Source organism: Piliocolobus tephrosceles, chromosome 1 (assembly GCF_002776525.5).
Source record: "Piliocolobus tephrosceles isolate RC106 chromosome 1, ASM277652v3, whole genome shotgun sequence".
Lineage (NCBI taxonomy): Eukaryota > Metazoa > Chordata > Mammalia > Primates > Cercopithecidae > Piliocolobus > Piliocolobus tephrosceles.
Genome location: NC_045434.1, coordinates 84,164,082 through 84,188,045, shown reverse-complemented (window position 1 = coordinate 84,188,045; position 23,964 = coordinate 84,164,082). Strand labels below are relative to the sequence as shown.

The window sequence follows — 23,964 nt, the reverse complement described above, 5'->3', positions numbered from 1 at the left end:
GCCATTGTCTAAACTCTTGAATTATATCTGAACTAAAAGAATAAAAGGACTTTTCACCCATCCCCACTTGCTATATTCAACTGGCCATATTTAAAAAAAAAATTCAACTCGCCATATTTAAGAAAAACCTTTTGCAGGATTGACTGGACAGACTACACCATGCCAAAACTTTTTCTAGTACTGATTAGTGTGTGAGATTTCTAGCCAGGATTTCTGACTTGATTCCATGGTGGCCTTTTTCTGAGATAATTCGAAGAAGGCAATCACCCTAGTCAGTTTTCTAGGAATTGACAGCCAGCCAGTAGGGGGTGGCAATCTTCATTCTCCAGACCAGGATGCAGATGGTGTAGGTTCTCCTCATTTCTTTGGTGTCATGTTGGACCCTTCAGACTTTGATTGCTGGAAATCAGCATACACAGAGAAAGCTCCATCTACTGGAGCATTCTTGTAAATATCAGTCATGATCTCTATACTTAAAGGTTTACTGTAAAACAGAGGTGTCCAATCTTTTGGCTTCCTTGGGCCACATTGGAAAAAGAATTGTCTTGGGCCACACATAAAATACACTAACACTAACGATTACTGATGAGCTTTAAAAAAAAAAAAAATCACAAAATCTCATACTGTTTTAAGAAAGTTTATGTATTTGTGTTGAGTCATATTCGAAGCTGTTCTGGGCCACATGCGGCCTGTGGGCCACAGATTGGGCAAGCCCGCTGTGATAACCATTGCTGTAGTGCTTGTCATCCTTGTAGGAAGGCGTGTTGCGAGGCTCACAAATTTTGAACTTGGGAATGTCTGTCCACCTCCGTCACATGGGAGCCATATTGAAATGGTGCTCACATGGTGGGGACAGAATAGGGTCTTCAGGCTACACGGGAGTCATAGAGGGTACCTGAGAGAGAACAGGCTTTTCTTGGTTCAGAAATTCTAGGTTTGAGAAGGAAAGCCTCCATACAGTCATCTCCACAGTGCACAACAGGTGAGCAGGTTTCAGCAGACATCTCCATATTGTTGTTCTTATTGGTCTAAATGTACACCTGGTCAGAAATGGTTTTCATGGCCCCAGATGTTTAGGAAGAGCTATAGGAACTCTGTCGATGGTGTCTTTTTAATTGTTAGACATTTTGCCCACTGTTCCTGGATCAGCATTTTTTGGGCAGACCCATTTTCTTAACAAAACTGTACTCTGTGAGGCAGCTTGGATCTATCTAGGAAAGTTTCCAGTAGTTAATTTGCATAGCTCATGTTGGCATTGTGGAGACTCAACAGTTTATCTGCAGGGTGTGAAATAGGTTCTGCTTGAGGTATTAGGCAGCACCATAAGGCAGAAAAGGTGGCCAGACTCACTTTTTGGACTCTGGATCCTGGATTTACTGAAACTGCAGATACCCTGAGCCTGAAGATGCCATGTCCAGTCCTAATACCTGGTTCCTGGAACCCACCTCCACCATTGTTGCCACTTGAACAACGTAAAAAAAAATTTAATGACATGTTATCTTGCTGAACCTAAAAGATAAATATAGAATTCTACATGCTGCAGAGACTACACATTCTTGTCTAGCTTATTTATTTATTTATTTAAAATAGAGACAGAGTCTCGTCCTGTCACCCAGGCAGGAGTGCAGCGGCATGATCTCAGCTAACTGCAACTTCCGCCTCCTGGGTTCAAGTGATTCTCCTGCCTCAGTCTCCTGAGTAGCTGGAATTACAGAGGTCTGCCACCATGCCTGGCTAATTTTTGTATTTTTTGTAGAGATGGGGTTTCACCATGTTGACCGGGCTGATTTTGAACTCCTGACCTCAGGTGATCTGCCCACCTTGACCTCCCAAAGTGTTGTGATTACAGGCATGAGCCACTGTGCCTGGCCCAAAATGGCTCTTTGAAAGGGTTAATAGGATATTTAAAAATTGCTGGGGTCTTGGGAGAAAAATCACATGATTATTTAAGTAGATAAAAAACATAACTTTGATAGGTATATGTTACAAGAACTCAGAAAACAGGAATAAAGGGGAATATCCTTAATTTGATGAAGAATTTATGCCAGTAACCTAAAGCAAACTGTTTATAGAGAAACTTTAGATGCATTCTGTCTAAGATCAGGAACAAGACAAAGATGATTAACACTATTACAGGTCTAAATGTTACTGGAGGTCCTAGATAGTCCATTAAGAAAAGAAATAGAGGCCGGGCATGGTGGCTCATGCCTGTAATGCCAGCACTTTGGGAGGCCAAGGTGGGTGGATAACGAGCTCAGGAGATCAAGACCATCCTGGCCAGCGTGGTGAAACTCCATAACATCTCTACTACAATACCAAAAAAAAAAAAAAGCTGTTCCAAGATGGCAGAATAGGAATAGCTCCAGTCTGCAGCTCCCAGCGTGAGCAGCTCAGAAGACGGGTGATTTCTGCATTTCCAACCGTGCAAACGGCACATCAGGAGATTATAACCTGCGCCTGGCTTGGAGGGTCCCACGCCCATGGAGCCTCACTCACTGCTAGCACAGCAGTCTGAGATCGAACTGCAAGGCAGCAGCGAGGCCTGGGGAGGGGCATCTGCCATTGCTGAGGCTTGAGTAGCTTTGAAGAGAGGAGTGCTTCTCCCAGCATGGAGTTTGAGATCTGAGAACGGACAAACTGCCTCCTCAAGTGGGTCCCTGACCCATGAGTAGCCTAACTGGGAGACACCTCCCAGTAGGGGCTGACTGACACCTCATACAGACGAGTGCCCCTCTGAGACGAAAGCGTCCAGAAGAAGGATCAGACAGCAACATTAGCCGTTCTGCAATATTTGCTGTTCTGCAGCTTCTGCTAGTGATACCCAGGCAAATAGGGTCTGGAGTGGACCTCCAGCAAACTCCAACAGACTTGCAGCTGACAGTCCTGACTGTTAGAAGGAAAACTAACAAACAGAAAGGACATCCACACCAAAACACCATCTGTATGTCACCATTCTCAAAGACCAAAGGTAGATAAAACCACAAAGATGGGGAGAAACCAGAGCAGAAAAGCTGAAAATTCTAAAAATCAGAGCACCTCTTCTCCTCCAAAGGAAAGCAGCTACTCGCAAGCAATAGAACAAAACTGGATGGACAAAGCTGGAGGCATCACACTACCTGACTTCAGACTATACTTCAAGGCTACAGTAACCAAAACAGCATGGTACTAGTACCAAAACAGAGCTGTAGACCAATGGAACAGAATAGAGCCCCCCAGAAATAATACTACACGTCTACAACCATCTGATCTTTGACAAACCTGACAAAAACAAGAAATGGGGAAAGGTTTCCCTATTTAATAAATGGTGCTGGGAAAACTGGCTAGCCATATGTAGAAAGCTGAAACTGGGTCCCTACCTTACATCTTATACAAAAATTAATTCAAGATGGATTAAAGACTTAAATGTTAGACCTAAAACCATAAAAACCCTAGAAGAAAACCTAGGCAATACCATTCAGGCCATAGGCATGGGCAAAGACTTTATGACTAAAACACCAAAAGCAATGGTAACAAAAGCCAAAATTGACAAATGGGATCTAATTAAACTAAAAGAGCTTCTGCACAGCAAAAGAAACTACCATCAGAGTGAACAGGCAACCTACAGAATGGGAGAAAATTTTTGCAATCTACCCATCTGACAAAGGGCTAGTATCCAGAATCTACAAAGAACTTAAATTTACAAGAAAAAAACAACCCCATCAAAAAGTGGGCAAAAGATATGAACAGACACTTCTCAAAATAAGACATTCATACAGCCAACAGACACATGAAAAAATGCTTATCACTGGCCATCAGAGAAATGCAAATCAAAACCACAATGAGGTACCATCTCACACCAGTTAGAATGGTGATCATTAAAAAGTCAGGAAACAACAGGTGCTGGAGAGGATGTGGAGAAATAGGAACACTTTTACACTGTGGGTGGGACTGTAAACTAGTTCAACCATTGTGGAAGACAGTGTGGCGATTCCTCAAGGATCTAGAACTAGAAATACCCTTTGACCCAGCCATCCCATTACTGGGGATATACCCAAAGGATTATAAATCATGCTGCTATAAAGACACATGCACACTTATGTTTATTGTGGCACTATTCATAATAGCAAAGACTTGGAACCAGCCCAAATGACCATCAATGATAGACTGGTTTAAGAAAATGTGGCACATATACACCATGGAATACTATGCAGCCATAAAAAAGGATGAGTTCGTGTCCTTTGTAGGGACATGGATGAAGCTGTAAACCATCATTCTGAGCAAACTATCCCAGGACAGAAAACCAAACACCGCATGTTCTCACTCATAGGTGGGAATTGAACAACGAGAACACTTGGAAACAGGGTGGGGAACATCACACACCAGGGCCTGTTGTGGAGTGGGGGGAGGGAGGAGGGATAGCATTAGGAGATATGCCTAATGTAAATGACGAGTTAATGGGTACAGCACACCAACATGGCACATGTATACATACATAACAAACCTGCACGTTGTGCACATGTACCCTAGAACTTAAAGTATAACAAAAAAAAATTATTAGCTGGGCTTGGTGGTGCGTGCCTGTAGTTTCAGCTACTCTGGAGGCTGAGGCAGGGGAATTGCTTAAACTCGGGTGTTGGAGATTGCCGTGAGCTGAGACCGTGCCACTACGCTCCCGCCTGGTGACAGAGCAAGACTCCATCTCAAAAAAAAAAAAAAAAAAAAAAAAACCTAGAAATAGAAATCAGTTAGCAGGATTGGACAGGAAGAGATAAATCTTTAAGTATTAATAGACCACCTACACATAAAAATACATAGAAGCAATAGATAAAAATATCTATTAATAAGATAATTGAGTATTTCCAATTAAAGGATCATTTTACAAAAATCAGTAGAATTCCTCTGTATTCAAAATAATTAACTAGAAGAGATGATGATACAAGATGTCATTCACAATAACAAAATCAATCATGTCTCTAGGATCTAGGAATTAACCTAGCAATGCATAAGATCTACATGGAGTAAATTTTAAACTCTGTTACAGTATTATTCAAAAGACTTGAAAACCAGATACACCATATTCAAAGATGGTACAACATATTTGTAACAATGTGAGTTCTCCCTAATCTATAGATTCTATGAAATGTCAATCAAAATCCAGTGGAATATTTTGAGAAATTTGAACCACCAAATAATTTACATGGAGCTTCTGATTCTGATTATGACACTTTTGCTTATATTACACCAGCTCTTCTGCTGAAAACAACTAGAAAAGCTTGACTAAAGTATAAATTTATCTGTTTGAAGGTATAAGAGCTATGAAATCAGTAAGACACAAGGGGCAAAGAGTTGCAGATATAAGCTGTTGAGAGGTAAACTCCCAACATTCAGCCCTACCTTTCTCTTTTAGGCAGTTGCCATTACCTAGGTCATAGCAGAACAGCTAGAAATCTCATAGGCAGGAAAAACATAACTTGGAGTTCCGGTTTCAGTAAAGAATAGGGCTCTGTTAAGTATCCTAGGTATTCAGTTTCGATCCTTGAAAGTCTATCACCTTTAGGTGTAAAGACAAATGGAAACAAGTCTGCCATTATAAGACAGAAACTCAGTTGTAATCAAATCAATTCTTAAGACTCCATGACAGGATAAATATGAAAATTACACCCAGGCACATATCAGTAAAACTTCTGAAAACCAAAGATAGAAAATTTTAATAATACCTAGTGGAAAAAGGACATGTAACTTCCAGAAAGCCGTAAGACAGTTCACTTCTCAACAGAAATGATGGAAGTTGAAGATAAAGGAAAAATGGCATTTTAAAACTACTGAAAGAAGAAAAGCCATCAATCCAAGATTTTATGCCCAGCAGCAGTATCTTTAAATGAAGGCAAAAACCATGAGATATTGCTGAAAGAGAGTAAAGAAGACCTAGGCAAGCAAAACGACATTGCATATTCATGGATTGGAATACTTAATATTTTTAAGATGGCAGTGTTACCCAAATTGATCTACAGATTCAGTGCAATCCCTATAAAAATTCAAGGTATTTTTCTGGTAGAAGTGGACAAGGTGATCTTAAAATTTATGTGGAAAGTTGAGAGATCCAGAATAGCCAAAACAATTTTGAAAAAGAGCAAAGTTGGAGGACTCACACTTCCTGATTTCAAAACTTACTACAAAGCAGTGGTGATCAAGGTTGAGTGGTACTGGTGTAAGGCTCATATATAAATCAAGAGAAAACAATTGAAAGTCCATAAATAAATTTTTACATTTATTGACTGTTGGTTTTTGTCAAGGGTGCTGAAACCAAGGAGGTAAAACAGTTTTTTTTCCAACAGTTCAGGACGACTGGATATCCACATGTGAAAGAATGAAGTTGGACTCTACTTCATACCATATACAAAAATTAACTCAATACAGATCATAGACATAAATGTAACAGATAAAACTATGAAACTCTTAGAAGGAAACATAGGTGTAAATTTTTGTGACCTTGGCTTAGGCAATGGTTCTTAAATATGACACGAAATCTCAGGCACCAAAGGAAAAAACAAAAAATAAGATTTCATCAGAATTTAAAACTTTAGTGCCTCCAAAAAACACCATCAGGGAAGTAAAAAGACAGCTCACAGGGAGGGAGAAAATATTTGCGAATCATGTATCTGATGAGAGTCCAGTGTCTATATTAAAATAACTCTTTACAACTCAGCAATAAAAGCACAACCTAATTTAAAAATTGATGAGTGATTTGGATAGCTGTTTCTCCAAAGAAGTTATACATATGGGCAATATGTACATGAAAAGATGCTCAACATCACTGATCATTAGAGAAATGGAAGTCAAAACTACAATGAGATACTCCTTCTCACCCACTGAGATGGCTGTAATAGGCAAGACAGTAACAAGTATTGATGAAGATGTAGGGAAATTGGAAAGCTTAGGCATTGCTGGTAGAATGTAAAGTAGCATTCTTCAAAATGTTAAACATAGAATTACCATATGATCCAGCAATTCTACTCCTAGATGTGTACAAATGCAAGAGAATTGAAAATGTAGGTACACACAAAAACTTGTATATGAATCTTCATAGCACCCTTAATCATAATAGCTAGAAAGTGGAAACAATTCAAATGTCCGTCAACTGATGAATGCATAAACAAAATGTGGTATATCCGTATGATGGAATATTATCTAGCCACACAGGAATGAAGAAGTACTGATATATGCTACAATATGAATGAGCCTTGAAAACATGTTGAGTGAAAGAAGTCCAAACAAAAAGCTACATATTGTATGATTCCATTTATATGAAATATCTGCAGGTTTGTTACATAGGTAAACGTGCTATGACAGTTTGCCGCACCTGTCAACCTATCACCTCGGCGATTAAGCTCCACATGCATTAGCTGTTTATCCTGATGCTCTCCTCCCCTGGCCTGCCCTCACCTCCCCACCCTGTGTGCCTCAGTGTGTGTGGTGTTCCCCTCCCTGCGTCCATGTGTTCTCATTGTTCAGCTCCCACTTATAAGTGACAACATGTGGTATTTGGTTTTCTGTTCCTATTAGCCAATAGACAAGAATGAGTAAGGGATAAAGGATATGAACAACCTCAACATAATTGACGAATCACTGATGACTACTTGTATCCTGTTTAGTACACATGGAACATTTATCATTTACTAGTGTATAGACATGCAGTTGATTTTTTTTTTTTTTTAATATGGACCTTGTATCCTGTAACTGTTATAAATCCACTTAGTTTTAGGACACAGCTTTTGTGTATGGTTCCCTGTTAGATTTCCACCTTCTATGTTATCTAACTTTTATTTCCTGTCTTTACCAGTTTTATGGTCACCAAAGGGAAAATTACCTTGTGCACATGTACCCTAGAACTTAAAGTAAAAAAAAGTCTCCAAAGTTTGGCAGAAACCATCAGAGTGAAAACCAGCTATGATGCCTGCTTATCTGTTAGTATTCTTAGATGCACTTAATTTTGATGCTATGCCAGTTTCTTTCATCTCACTCAGAAATGTGTTTAAATGGTTAACAGTTTCTCACATTTATGATATATAGGAAGGTAATTCAATGTATCTGATCTTCCATACTGCCAGAAATTGAAAGTTTTGTTTTTTCATATGAATATTATTCTCAACTTGTCTACTTAAAAAAGTGTTATTTTCTTTGGGATAATTTGAAATTTACAGATTAAACGAGAATTGAAGTCCAGTTGTCTTTAGATTACAATAGGATTTATAAGTTCAGAGAAGAGAGATGGCCAGTTTTATAAACTTTTTACTTATTTCTTACATTCCTTACTAGATTTTTTTGGTAGCTGTTGATGAGATATTTTCTACTATGTTTTTTTCTTTTTCTTGAAAAATATGAAAGGTATTTATTTATATATATCCTACTTTATTAATATTAATTACCTTTTGTTACCAGCTGCCTTAACAAATTACCTTGTTGCTAGTAGTTTCCTGTTTGTTTTATACTTTTTTAGTTATACAATTGTATCTTCTACCAAAAATAATAAAATTTGGAGTCTGTACATTGACAGTTTCCCTATTAGCTTTCTTAACTCCTTGAGTTTTGATTTTCAGCTTTAACTCTCTATGTAATTGCTCTTACCTGTGCATTAATTTTGTTCTGCAGTGTAGTTTCTCCATTTTCTTTTCTCTCCGTGTAACCCTATTCTGTTCATCCTTAGATTTCAGGAATTCTTTAAAATATCTAATCAGCTGATGTTACTCTTATTACTTTCCAGTGTTATTATGGTTTATTTTCGACAGGTTGTATTGTCTGTCATCTCATGAGCTTGAAGGTGGGAGGGAAGTAAATGAGGGTCCCTAGTTTGCCATCTCAAAACAGACTCTATTTAGACTATTTAAATACTAACTTAAAAAGAAAACATCAACAAAAGTCAATTATTCTGGCTGTTATTCTTCAGTAATTGAATATTTCTTGGCTGGTCTTCGTAGCTGAGGTTCTTTATACTACTTCAGTGTTTCCATCCTTTGAGAACTCCATATCCTCCCTGTTTATACCTCTACATGTCATTGATGAAAAGTCTTCATTCCTTGTACCATAGATCCTGGAAGTTTTGATACTTTCCATCTATGGGCTGTGATGTAATGCTGTCTGAGCTGTGCAAGGAGGTGAGGTTCAAACCTCTTCTCTTTGCTTCTGCGTTTTAACTAGTATACTAGAGCTAGATCAGGTTCAGAATTATCAGATTTTCTGTTAAAAGGGATCAAGACTTAAACCTGGAGCCAAACTGGAGATTTCCAGTTATTTTCTCCTAAATGCAAAGTTGAGTTCTGACTTGGAATCTCAGAGTAGACTCCAAGTATATGTATCCAGCTAGCTGACTTGAGGTTTCCAGCCAGCCTTACAAACCAATTGGGTAGTTGAACAGAGAACAATACTGAAATATGGGCATCCAGGCCAAATGCTAGAGGGCAAATCTTGAGTCCTAATCCATTTGAGTTTATTACAAGAACAGAAGTGAAGTGAAAGGGAATTACTCATTTTTGTTTTTCAACATTTGCCTCTTGAATCAAGAGAGAGGGTGGAGCCTCTCTTGCTTGTGAGGCAGGGTATTTCCACATACTCATAACTTGAACTCTAGGAAGAAAAAGATAGCAGGATACATTTTACAGAAAAGGGAAGTAGAGCAGAGTGCTTTGCCCAAGCACTCGTCTCCTTTGATACAGTTCCTTCAGATACTTTGAAATAACTAATGCATTATATTTAAGGCCAATATTACTAGTCATTGTGTTTTCAAGGAAATCAGAGGTATTCCCTGCTTCACTAAATGTATTTGTCATTACCTATTGCTTCTTTAAAATTATCCCATATTTGGAAATCAGTGAAAGAATTGTGGCAGAAAGAAGTCACTGAAGGAACTGAATACAAGAGTAAAGTCAGGAGATGAATGAGTTTATGAAAATGGGAATAAAGATATAAAATACTTTTATTTTTCTAATGGGGAGATGAGAACACCTATATAACTTCTTCCTAGTATTTATACTTAAAACTATTAAATTCCTTATTTATGTGTTTAATGTTTGTATTCACCAATAAAGTGTAATCTCTGTGAGGTCAGGGAGTGAATTTCTCTTACTTGTTTTATTCCCTACTTAGAACAGTGCTTTTAAATGTAATTTTTTTTTTTTTTTTTATCAAGGGCTAAAAACATAGGAAAATGGAGTTCTTTTTTTCTTTCATGCTTCCCTCTTTTGACTAATGAAAATAATACTTACTAATAATCTACTATAATCCAGTAATTTACATGCCCTTGAGTAGGGTCACAGTTTAATCAGCAAGAGGGAGAGAGGTACACAGGGTTGATACCTACTTCTGTAAATTGAGGGATATTTTTCCAATTTTATTTCTATTCACAGGTAACAAAATTGATGTAGTTTTATAAACATTAATATAATGAACTTTTCTTACCAAATATTTTGTCTTTTTCCCATGTATTGAAATATTTCTTTGTAAGTCTGATTTCTTATGGCTCCATAAAAGTCCATTATGTGGATATTTGATAATTTACTTAACCATTTCCTTATTGTTAAGCTAGAATGTGAGCTCCATGAATATAAAGATTTTTTTCCCTCTGTTAGCTCATTGCAGTTTCCCAGTACCTACAACAGTGTCTAGTGCATAGTAGGTACTCAATATGTATTTGCAGCATGAGTGAAAGAATGTGCTCTATTTTTTGCCACATTATAAATGCCTTATAAAACGTTTTTGTACCTAATGCTTTCACTGCACTTCAAATGATTTTCTAAGAATAAATTTCTGGACGAGGACTTGCCAGTTGAAAAGACATAGAAAAGGTTGTATGATTTCAGATTAGTTTTCTAATCCAAAATAATGTTATCTGTGGCTGTTTTTCTTTACACTTTAATTTTATAAATTTTCTATAACATTAGGATCAAAATAGTTATTTTTTTTCTTTTAAGTGCATTTCTATTTATTCAGAGAGCAGTGAGCAGTCTTCTAACTGGAATATAAGGTTTTTGTTGGTGGTGAAAGATGAGGCTTGAAAGGTCACAGCTGGGTGCAGTGGCTCACATCTCAAATCCCAGGACTTTGGGAGGCCGAAGTGGGTGGATCACCTGAAGTCAGGAGTTTGAGACCAGCCTAGCCAACATGATGAAATCCCATCTCTACTAAAAATACAAAATTAGCCAGGCGTGGTGGCACGCACCTGTAATCCCAGCTACTTGGGAGGCTGAGGCAGGAGAATTGCTTGAACCTGAGAGGCAGAGGTTGCAGTGAGCTGAGACTGCACCATTGCACTCCAGTCTGGGCAACAAGAGCAAAAATTCTTCTCAGAAAAAAAAAAAAAAAAAAGAAACATCATTTGGGCAAAGCAGTGAATGGCTTGGTATGCTATGCTAAGGACCTTTATTCTGCAGGAATCGGAGTCCTGTACACTACTAATAAGCCGAATACAAAAACTTCATAAAGTAAATAAAAACAAAAATACAAAAAAGCAGAGTATAGATGCCACCTGTCTTTTGAAAGGGTTATGTCCCAGTGAACCCACTGTAAGTTAAAAATAAGTCTTGAAGATGCATTTGATATACCTAACCATCATAGCCTACCTACCATAGCCTATCCTATCTTAAATTTGCTCAGAACATTTGTACAGTGTAGAGTATCAGTTGTTTGCTCTCATGAGTGCGTGAGAGCTGTGGCTCGCTGCAACTGACCAGCATCCTGAAAGAGTCTCATATGGCTTTCTTTTGAATATATGTTGTTTTTGCACCATCTGTAAAGTCGAAACATTGAAAAATCTTAAGTTGAACCATTGTAAGTTGGAGACCCTCTGTAGTGGTATAGTTAGAACTCTTCTAGAAAGGTAATAGTGATAGTGCTGAGGAAGGATTGGATAGAGAAGGGGACAAGGGGAGGTGCTGGATTTCTCACTCTGTAGTCTCCACATCTCACCAGTCACCAACTTTTATATCCTCAGTATTTCTTCAGTTTCTTCTTCTTTTTCTTAGTTAGATCCTCTCACCTCAATTACTGCTATAACTTTTCAATGTCTTTCCCTGCCTTAAAACCATTCTCCACAGAGCTGCTATAGTGATCTAGCTAAAACTGTCTACACAGAGTGGTTCCCTTGTTATCTGTATTTTTAAGGTTCTAGTTTGTTAACATGACATACAAGCTTCTCTCCTCTTTGGACCCTTCAGCACCATTTCTTGCTACTCCCTATTGTGTTCTTTATGTTCCTAGGAAAGAAAACTGCTTAATTTCCTGCGTATCTTCTCCCCCACACATATTTCCTGCCTCTGTGCCTTGCTTATGCTGTCCCTACTTCCCAAACTATCCCCTGTCCTCAGTCACATCCATTTCAGTCCCCCTTTTCTGGAATTCGCTATGTAAGACTCAGGTGTCAGCCACTTCATTTAAAAAACTTTTAACATACATATTCACATACTATACACTTTCCTCCTCTACTCTCACTTTGGGGTCAAGGATGTGTCTTCTTTACTATTTATAGGACACTGATTTTTACCCCTCCTTTCCCTGTAGAACTGTTATGGTACTGTCTGTGTACTACTGTTTAGGTGTGTTTTCCCACACTGGACTGTGAGAATTTTGGAGGCAAGAACTTGTGGGGGCCAAGAGTCCAACCCTTGTTATTGATCCAACCTTTGGCTCTCTGAAAGTTTGCTGAAAAATTAACTTACAAAAGGCAGATTAATAGGAGAAAAGGCATACAAATTCATTTAACATGTATCCATGGGCACCTGTATGAGGAAGACCCCAAAATACAGGGGAAATTGCTCATTTTTATGCTTAGGTTCAATAAAGTATAGACAGCTGTGTAGAAATGTGATTGGAGAAGAAAAAGGGTATGATCTAATACTAACAGACTGAGTGGGGAAACCCAGCAAGGCCTGTCTATCTAAAGTCTTCTTGGACTCTCTGTGCAGCATTCCTTCCTTCCAGGTATGGGGCAGGATCCTCTCTGGAATGGGGGTCTGATGACCTACAATGAAACAGGTAAAATCTGATAGTTTTTTTTGTTGTTGTTTCTTTGTTTCAGACAGTCTTGCTGTGTCCCCCAGGCTGGAGTGCAGTGGTGTGATCTTGGCTCACTGCAACCTCAGCCTCCTGGGTTCAAGCCATTCTCATGCCTCAGCCTCCCGAGTAGCTGGGACTACAGGTGCCTGCCTAATTCTTTTGTAGTTTTAGTAGAGACGGGGTTTCATCAGGTTGGCCAGGCTGATCTTGAACTCTTAACTTTAAGTGATCTGCCCTCCTCAGCCTCCCAAAGTGCCGGGATTACAGGCATGAGCCACCGTGCCCAGCCATTTTTCTTAGGACAGGGTCTCATTCTGTCACCCAGGCTGGAGTGCAGTGGTGCCATCACAGCTCACTGCAGTCTTGACCAAGCTCCCATCTCAGCCTACCAAGTAGCTGGGATCACAGGCATGCACCACTATCCCTGGCTAATTAATTTTTCTTTTTTTTTTGTAGAGATAGGGTCTTCCTGTGTTGCCTTGGCTGGTCTTGAACTCCTGGGCTCAAGTAATCTTCCCTCTTCAGCCTCCCAAAGTGCTGAGATTATAAGCATGAGCCACATTGCCTGGCAATGATTTCTTTGTAACCAGTTTTTATACCGAAAGGCTGAGGGAAAACTAGAGTAATATTTTTAGGTTTTATGGCTGGCTTTGAGGAAAGGGAAGTTCTAGTTTCTAAGACCTAGAGAAGAGGGATTCTAGTTTCTTTGGCTTACCTTGGGGGAGAATGGGACTGAGAGACAGAGCAGGAGAAGGTCAAAGAAAAACTTCCGTGTCTAATGCTGCTGAGTCCTTCATTTTGGAGTATTGTTTTCTGAGCCCAGCAAACTTTTTATTCAGCTTTGTGTTCTCAGCAGTTAGCATAATGTATAGCATATAGTAATGTGTTTTTAAAAAAAGAGCCTATTATCATTTTTCAGTTGAAATAATGAGTCCTTGAATTAGGTCGGTGGTAGTGGGAAAGGAGGGTAGGTGGGAGAAACAGATTCAAAAAAGTCAACTTTGAATGTTAATGATAAGTTAAAGGTATGTAATTTATAGATAATGAGATTTGCACTTGAGTGAGTTTGGTATACAGATTTTTGACTTCTTAAATTTAACATTTGCTGAACATGCTAGAGAGATGACCAGTAGGCAACTAGAAATAAGGGCATAGATAGTAAGAGATGGGGATTTAGGAGTTGCCAGCATATTGGTATTAACTGAGGCTTTGGAATAGATAATATAGGTCAGGAAGGAGAGGAGATGTAAAAAAGGTGTAGTAGAGATCCTTGGGGAAAAATATTTAACACGTTACAGCAAAAGAAAAATTGGAGAAGTGTATTAATTGTCAGCAGTGTCCAGTAATGAAGAAAGGGAAAAGCAGGTGAGAATTGAGAACAATTTATTTGGAAATTAGAAAGTTGTTATTGAACTTTGAAAGAATAATTTCTGTCTAGTAGAGTTAAATTGAAATTACTTTGAAAGAGGTTGAGAAGCAAACAGATGATGAGCAAGTGGAAAAAGCAAGCATGTACTACTCTTTCAAAATGTGCTTTTTGGAGAAATGTGTTGTAGAAAGGGATGTGGTATCAGTTCCTTGAGGAAAAGGTAAAATGAGAGTGATATTTTTGTTTGTATTTTTGTTCTTGGATGGGGAATGGTCTTGGAAAAGTTTTTCAATTGACATACAGGAGAAAGGGGGATTGAAAGCAGGAGAGAAATTTTTAATGGAATAAGGACAGGAAGGGAAGGAAGGAAGGAAGGAAGGAAGGAGAGGGTCTGGGATCAAGGATCTCAAATGATACTGTTAGACGTGAAAAGTAGTAGGGTTCAAAAGGAAAAGAGGTATGGAAGCACAAAAACATTTAGAGTTGGCATGAGGGAATGTAAAAGATCTGTTATCTATAAAGTAGGCAACCAGGTCATTAATTGCTGTTGAAGAGTAGATAGGACAGGATGGGATAGTTTGTAGTGGCAGGGTGGTACAGGACATTTTGAAAGACTGGTAAAGTTCTGTTGAGAGTGACAGAATTAATGTCAGGACTGCAGGTAGATTTGAGGGCTCAGCTGAGATTGAGCTATGGAAATAAAAAACAACAATAAAAAAGACTTAAAGAATATATATATTCATATATATGTAATGTATATATTCCTTACATATATATCTTTATATATATCCTTATTTTATATATATCCATATATGTTTATATACATATATATATATAAATATAAAACATGACTTTTTTTTCATTAAAGAGACTGAAAAAAAAAGACAGGGAATTGAAAAATTACTTGTAGTTGCTCATTAGGATATGTAAGGCAGTTAGTTAAGGACAGCCAAATTTGCTCTACTGTCCTGATGCTTGGAAGAATTAAAGAATGGGGGGTACAGGGCTCGGGAGTTGGTGGCAGCAGATAGCAGTCCAGCAGTCAGTCAAGTCCTGCCTGGTCATAGGTCTGTGCCATTTAAACCTCCAGGATCAAGTCAGAGCACTTGACGCATGACTGATAATATTGGGGATTTAGTGTGAGGTGTCTTTTTAAATTTTTTTTTTGTTATGTTCTTGCTCTATGTGTGTATTGATTAAAATATGTGAAATAAAAGCAACAGTTTGCTGATAATTAACTGTTATTTCAAAACAATTAATTTTGTATAGAAAGGTAGTATTGGCCGGATTATGAGCTTTACTGCTTATTCATTCCTGATGAAAATATGTCTGCTGGGCTTACATACCCTGTAGTGTTTATGAACTAGTAGGTTTAGGAATGAAGAGACCCTAGAGGGATAATCATTTCCTCCAAGATGTTTTGTCTTCTACCAGGAATTTTTCAATAGATATATAGGCCCAGTGGATAGGCTAACTTCTGCATGAATATTTGATAGGAGCGTTTCTGTCAGTTATGCTCTTTCTTTAAAAAAAAAAAAAAAACCATGAAAATAAATGCATCATTTATGTAACTCTTATAATAAATGCATAAATCGTGGGAAACAGTAAGATACAATTGAAATTCAGCAGCTCAGTGAGTTATGAACCTTCTCTCTACAACTCAATTGTGTTAGTTACTGCTTAACTTAACGCTGGGTTTTCCTTTTTGCTTTCAGGAAAACCTTTAACTTACGCCCTGGGTGTTGCCTGTCAACAGTTTCCTGGTGGCTCACCGCTTCTGCCTGCTCCAGCCTTGCTCCGGCAGCTTCAAGGCTTCTGGGCTTCAGAGCTTGTTGTGAAAGCTTGCTGCTTTGGCCTGCTACCCCTGCTTCAGGTGTCAAAAGCTTTTAATTAGCTTGCTTCCTCTAATTACTATAACTAGGCCCTTACGTGTCTGCATAGTCCAGTTCTAGGGTCTGAAGGGAGAATTACCTTTAGCCATTCATTCTTCTTTAAAAAATCTTTTACTCTGGCTCTCCTGGCATTCATGGGGGAGTAAGAAGTTACATTGCATGATTCACCTTTGATGGTGCTAGTCTTCAGTCTGTAGGGGCAAACTGGTGTGGGCATACTGTATTTTATAGCCAGTGTTTGTTCTGATTGGTTGATGCCCATGCTGTCCCAATTTTAAAGAATTTTGACTATTGCTACTGAATATATAAATTGTGTCTCTATAGAAAGGATATCTCTAGTTGGTTTAATAAACTCTTTGTAGTGTTTTTAGTTTGCTTATTAAAGATAATATTTATTTTCTCCCCCATTTTTAATAAATATTTTGAACACAAATTGGTCACTCAGAACAGTTTTGAAAAATGCAAATACAGCGATTTCTACACATTTTGTAATGATGACCATTAACGTGTCAATAGGTATCAAAATTACAGGTATGATGAATGGGAAGAACTCCTCAGTACCTATAGAACTATTCAGTACTTAAGAGTAGTAAAGTATATTAGCTCTCTTATCAGATAGCCAGGTACATATTCTGGTTCTATTACTTACTAATTTTGTCGCTATGAGTGAGTTAATTAACTTCTCCAAACATTAGTTTACTAATTTAAGTGGGGATTATAGAATCCGCTTTAGATTGGTATAAGGATTAAATGGGGGGTAATGTATGTAATATGCTTAGCCCAATGCTAGGCACAGAATAAGCTTTCCATAAATAAGAGTTATTTTTTGTTATTTTATTATTATTAATCATAAATTATAGTAGATGATATGTGGGGGAAATTAAAAGGTGAAAAAGACAGTCAGTAGTGAGCAGCAACAGACAAAAGATAATAAAGGCCAAGTTGTGAAGTCAGGACTTCGATGCCTGTTAAGAGAACACAATGAGCTGGAATAAGCTGATAGATGTTTAATAAATCACAAAATACACAATTGTATCTCTTTTGTCATAATACCTTATTTTTGAGTTTTAGTGTCAGTGTAGTTGTATACTTGCAGCTGAGAATATTGATGCTGTAAACTTTGCATGTATATACACCCACAGATTCCCAGTCATTCATCATTAATTCAGCTAATGTTTATTGAGTACCTACAGATTCCCAATTACTAGGTGTGTACTAGTGAACAAATAGGAAAAAAAATCCCTGCCCTCTTTAGCTTATGTTGTAGTGAATGAAGCAAACAATGAACAAAATACATAAATAGAATACATAGTTCATAATGATAACAACTAATGGGAAAGGGAAGCAAAGAAATGGGTAAGAAAGTGTCAAGGGGTAAAGGGACATTTCATTGAAGGAGTGAAAGAGAAAACTGTGTGGCTTTGTGGGGCTAGAATATTCCAGGGCTAGGGATGAACAAGTACAAAGGCTGGTTGAGATTGAGCAAGATGATCATTATAGCTGGAGCAGAGTGAACCAGGGGGAGAGTAGCATGAAGTCAGGGAAGGTGAAGGGCCAGAACATGTTGGCCCCATAAGGCATAGAAGGATTTTGACTTTTACTTGGAGAGAGATGGGAAACCATTGGAAGCTGTGGAGCAGAGGAGTGTCATGATCTGAGCTACATTTCAAGAGGATCTACTGTAGCTTCAGTGTTGAGGATAGATAGTGGGATGAGAGGACAGAAGTAGACAGGTCAGGTAGGACAATCCAGGCAAGATTTTCTTTTGTTTGTTTGTTTTTTGAGACAGTCTCACTCACTTCAGCCTGGGCAGAAGTGCAGTGGCATGATCTCAGCTCACCGCAACCTCCGTGTCCTGGGTTCGAGCAGTTCTCCTGCCTCAGCTTCCCTAGTAGCTGGGACTGCAGACGCCCACCACCACACCTGGCCAATTTTTGTATTTTTAGTAGAGATGGGGTTTCACTGTGCTGGCCAGACTGGTCTCAAACTCCTGACCTCAGGTGATCCACCCACCTTGGCCTCCTATAGTGCTGGGATTATAGACATTAGCCATGGTGCCTGGCCTCAGGCAAGATATAATGGTAGCTTGGAATGGGTTGGAACAGAGGAGGTATGGTGAATGAATTCTTGCTATATGCAGGAAGACTAGATTTATAGAAGTCCATGGCAACTGTTTCTGTTTTCTACAACCTGTAACTTAAGAATGAACATAAAATTCTGTAATTGCAATTTGTAACTAGTTTGTAGCTTCAAATGACTAAAAAACACTAGTTTCTGTAGTGTTTACAGAGATAATTCTTGAATTATTATTAGTACAGGTTTTCTAACATGTTTTTACTGTGAAGTCTTTCAAGACATTGCTAATGTTTTAAAAAATATGTCTGTTCTGTGTTAAACTATAGTCTTGCAGTTCATACTAAATGTACTTTTAATTTTGATCAAGCTAAACAAGAAAGGACATTTTAACGTACTACACTCTTATATGTTAGCTATGGTTCTTGAAAATACAGGACCTGAGGTTAGAGTTCTAAGAAAATCCTCCTCTTCTTGATTTTTAGCTACTGAAATGAATATGAATATGACTTGCAGTGTTAAAGGAGAAAAGCAAGATCAGTTTGATTTTATTTTATTACTTTGTAAGCTTCATATTCTTTTCTCATCATTTACCAATTTGATAGTTCAAGAATATTTCCTGAACTGACATTTATTTCACCACACTCACCTTATTCCAGAAAATATTTTAGGTAGCTCATGAAACTGTTGTAAGATAGCTTTGAAAATGTTTTCCACCCTGCAGCAGCATGGCATTCCTGATAACCACACGCAAGCTAAAATGTAGCTTCATTTTAGCCCTGATCAGTTACACCACAATACCTCGACAATTAGCAGTCATTTCATGACCAGGATGTGATGTAGTATCCCATACTACTTCATTCCATGCTTCAGATTTTATGTGTTTTATCTAGAAAATGTAGAAAAGCAAGTAGAAATTGCATCACCTAGAAATACCTGATTTTTTGATTCTTCTGTTAATATACATAAAGCGTTTATGGTACATGTTTTATGTGTGTGTGTGTATATATATATATAGAGAGAGAAAAAAGTCACAGTGTACACACTTTAATAAACTTATTTGTTTATACTGTGAACTTTTCCCTATTAACATTCCTCAGTAATTTTTTAAAGTGTATGAGTAATTTTCTGTCATACTGTGAGATATCACATTTAGTCAAATTGATCATTTAGAATATTTAAGTTCATTTCAATATTTTACTATTGAAAACCACACTGGTGAATATTTTGGCTTAGTTTTTATTTGTATGTAGATATATTCAGTTGAGGGTATTTCTATCCATATTTCTATGTAAATATATTTTTCATAAGTCTAAAATTATAGAAAGTTAGAAATTAAAGAGATGAAAGGGTTTTTATTTTGGTAGTTAAGGAAACTGAAGAAATTGAGAGTTGTATTCTTTGCCACGTATTAGAGGTAGAGTTGGCAGTGAAGAGATTGAGCTATAACATGCTTAGTGTAATGCCTAGCACATAATCATAGCTAATACTTATTGAATGCTTACTAAGCGCCAGACCCTTGAAAAACTTGAAAATATTTTTCACTGTGCAGCAGCATGGCAGCACTGATGACTGCACAGGTGTGTAGAATGGGTCTCATTTTGGCCCTGATCAGTTATACCACAATACCTCAATAATTAGTGGTCAATAATCCCAAGTACAAGGATTATACTTGTATTAATTTTTAAAATCTTTACCACAATGATATAAGTATTGTTATTAACCCTGTTATCATGACAAGGACACTGAAGTATTGAAAAGTTAAGTTTTTTGCCGAGAGTTGTACAGCTAATGACAAAACTAGGATTCAAACCCAAGTAGTCTGGCTTCAGAATCCATGCCGTGACCACACCCCAAAACAGCCACAATAAATGCTAGCTAAGTGTTTGAGTGTTCAATAAATATTAGGCATCATCATCATTCCTACTGCACAGTTGTATATTCCAGAGGTTGTTTTGGTTCCAATATTTTTGGATTTTAGAAAGATAATTTAGTTAGTACACTCTATTTTATGTAACATTCCCATTGGCGTTTGGAGCAGCACTTCATAAACAGATACATTGACATTTCTTCAATGAAGCATGTTTGTTTTTATACTAAGTGAGATTAAAAAGCAAGAATATTAATAGCCTGATGTCACTACATGCTGCCAAATGAGTTATGAAAACCTTTTGTCTTTTAGAATTGCAGATAAGGGATTATGGACCTGTGTAAAACTCTTACCATAGTGCCTGGCATTTAGAACACACTCCTCCTTCTGCTAGATTTATACTAGTAGTATTGGGTGGGTATTACTACTACCACTACTTTTGTTAGTGGTTATCATCAGGTACATACTTATAGAAAACTGGTGAATTGTAGAGTACTGCTAGTACTTTTCTCGCATTGTGACCTTAGGAGGGGAAGATACCTAAATTTTGGAGTCTTTCAGCTATTCTTCCCTCAATCAGAATAAGAGGGTGTAAGTGTTAGCGTTCTGTGTGTTTTCCCCGCCCTAAATTTAATCTTGTATAGCTTAGTGCTCCTGTCTGTCTGTCCATGTGCACTCCCAATTGTGCAGGGTTTGATTTTTGAGTCTAAGCAGTAGCTCAAGTGGTGTGTTCACCCTTTCAGAGATCTTAGTGAAACAATGTTTCAAGTTTTTCCTTATTCTTTATTACAGACCTTTTTAAGTTTGATTCCATTTTGAGAACAATTTAATTGACCCATCATTTCTCCAGATATGACTGAAGACTAAAGTGATTGTGTTTGAAACTGAGATACTTCCTTTTCTTTCTCACCATTTTAATTGATGAAAAACTATAATCAGTCATTATAACCACTTATAACAATTACCAAGACATACTTAGTATTCATACACTTACTGTAATTATATGGTCATGTTATTTTTATTGCAGTCTGATCCAAATATAAATTTATTAAATAACCTTGATATGCATATTTGCTTTTTTTTTTTTTTTTTGCTCTTGAGTTTAAACCTATACTCTATTTTTGGAAATATCCCATTGAACAGCAGTTTGAAGATCTGCTGTATATAGTTTGACCTCCCTTTCTGCATATTAGGGTAGCATTTCTCTTCCTCCCCACCTACCCCCAGTAACTGGAAGCATCCTCGTTTAACCTTTATTTTCTTCTTTTGTAGGCTAGCCTCTGGCCTATGGCAAATCCAGTGGGCTGGAAGTGCCCTTATAGATTATCTGGTTAAACTGAAGCAGAGAGATAGAAATAGAAATGTAATCAGTTTGTTGAGAGTGAGAAAGGGACTTTATTTATTGTATTTGATAGTTTTTGATTCACAGTTGAAATGTAAAATACAGAAATAAATGTTTATTGAGGCATCTGGCCAGCAACCCACAATGCAATGGGGCTCTCTCTTTGTTCCCAGGCGGATCGGCAGGTTGAGAAATAATAGACACACACAAGATAGTGAAAGCTGGGTCCAGGGGTGTCACTGCCTTCTGGTCCCGCGATGCTGCCAACGCACTGGATATACCAGCATTTATTCTTAAGTTTAGTCAGGGCAGGGGTAGGTTAGTGAGGGATTTAGGGTCATTTGATTATGAGGTGAGATGGTCACATGAGGATGAAGTAATTCTTTAACATAACATCTGTATGCAGAAGTACAGTATACGGAGATAGGGATTTACAATATAGTGTGTGCATCAGTAATTTCTAACAGAGCCTTAAAACAGAAACACAGTCTTTCCATAACCTATGATTAGCAAGATATTAATCAGTAGTAACAGTTGTAGCAAAAGCTGGTTACCAACAATCCATAGAAACAGGACATGAAGCTAGACAACCTGTTAGACCAGAAATTCTCAGAAAGTATGCCTTAACCCTAAAGAGGCCTAGAAGAGCCGTGGCAAGATGAGGGCGTTTATAGCCCTGTCTTATCCATATGGACAGGCACACCCCCATGCATTCGTTTATAGGCTCTCCACAGAGGTCTCATTCTATTCCCAGAGCTATGAGCATCTGCTTTTCTGGGATAGGAATCTTGGTGATGTGAAACCTCCCTGACTGCACATCCATTCGTAGGCTCTCTGCAGGGGGAAGCACATCATGCGCTCTTGGCTCATTGTGGCAGTCCAACCTGGTATTGTCTTTACACAATCTTGCATGCAGTTTTGTATTTACAATAATCAGGAGTATTTCATCTTTTATTCCATAGCAATAGTTTCAGGGGGTCTCCCTACAAATGTTCCTTTTTTTTCTTTTTGGAAGGAATGTGTAAAGTTTAGTTTTTGTAAAATTGTCAGTTTTAATTGCTCTCTATGCGTATGTATATGTGTGTATGTGGTTTGGGGGTTATGGTATAGTATGTAGTTTGGGGGTTATGGTATAGTATGTAAGAGTATGTGATAAGAAAAATAGGATCGTTTTCAGTTTATTTCATATTGTTTGATCCTCACAGAACATATTTGTTTTGGCAGCTGCCCTTCCTTGTAACATGGTGTTGGAATTTTGCATGCATTATTTAATAAGCTCTAGTTCTTTCCTGTTGAACCTTTTGTTCAGTTTCTTAGTGATAGTAGATATTAAGTTTAAATTCCAGAGCAGAAAACTTGGAAAGGAGGATATAATGTATAATTACCAACTAATGCAGTGTTCCCAAATACCAACTGATAAAGTATTCACAAATATAGTTGTTAGTTTGGCACATGTTCACTAACTTTTTCATCTGACAACATTATTTAATTTAGGATCTTAGAATTTGAACTACATTGACATAATTGATAATTGGTATTTATTTTTTTTTACAGAGAGGAAAAAGGAAAATGGATGACTGAAAAAATTATTTGTCATTCTTTTAAAATTTATATTTCCTCTATCTTTTCTAGGTTGCCGTAGTAAAACTAAAAAATGCAGATAAAGTATTTGCCATGAAAATATTGAATAAATGGGAAATGCTGAAAAGAGCTGAGGTAAGAGTCTTATGTATTGGAATATATAAATATTTTAGAAATATTTTTCAGGAACTATAAAATTACATAGAGCTCATTAAATATTACTTGGTAACATTTTGTCTATGGTGACATTCTTTAAGGCATAAAAGACAAATTCAACACAATTGTGATATAGTTGTGATAAAGGTTACAATCCATATGCTAATTTAATATTAGTGGAATACTAAATGGAAACCCTTGTAATGTGGGGCTTATGCAGCTATATTTAAAGGACGTCTGCAAACTACTTTCTTTTATAGAAAGACATTTCGTAGTGGCTGATTTCTAACGTGACATAACTTGTTTATATTATTCTGTATTTATCTATATTCTGCTACAAGCAAAAGTCAGCAGGAGTTTTGAACATACCCTCTGGAAATTTTGTTTAATGCTGATTATGCAGTCACTTTGTATTTCGTTTTATATTACAGGAGTTGTAGTAAAATTTAGTAGTGCAAGAACTGCCTGCATTTTTATGTAGATTTAAGGGAAGGATTGGCTGGAGTGATGTTAAAAATATCCAGCAGCTAGTATGGCCTGGTCAGAACTGATGTCACACATAGATTTGGGGTGGAGTTCTTGGGGGTCCACTGCTGTGCTGTATCATGGGGAAGGGTTGAATGGGGTAGGCATTCTGGGGCTTCAGGGAAGCAGAACT

The 23,964-nt window shown here is 37.6% G+C and overlaps 1 protein-coding gene across 2 annotated transcripts in view; it reads left to right on the top strand.

Annotated features, from left to right (window-relative positions):
* Positions 1-23,964, top strand: part of CDC42BPA (CDC42 binding protein kinase alpha) — a 312,993-nt gene that overhangs the window by 78,194 nt on the left and 210,835 nt on the right. For both annotated transcript variants that reach the window (XM_023203616.2, XM_023203615.2), the window contains exon 3: positions 23,202-23,285. In XM_023203616.2, coding sequence (XP_023059384.2) covers positions 23,202-23,285 — 84 coding nt within the window. The remainder of the gene's footprint in view (positions 1-23,201; positions 23,286-23,964) is intronic.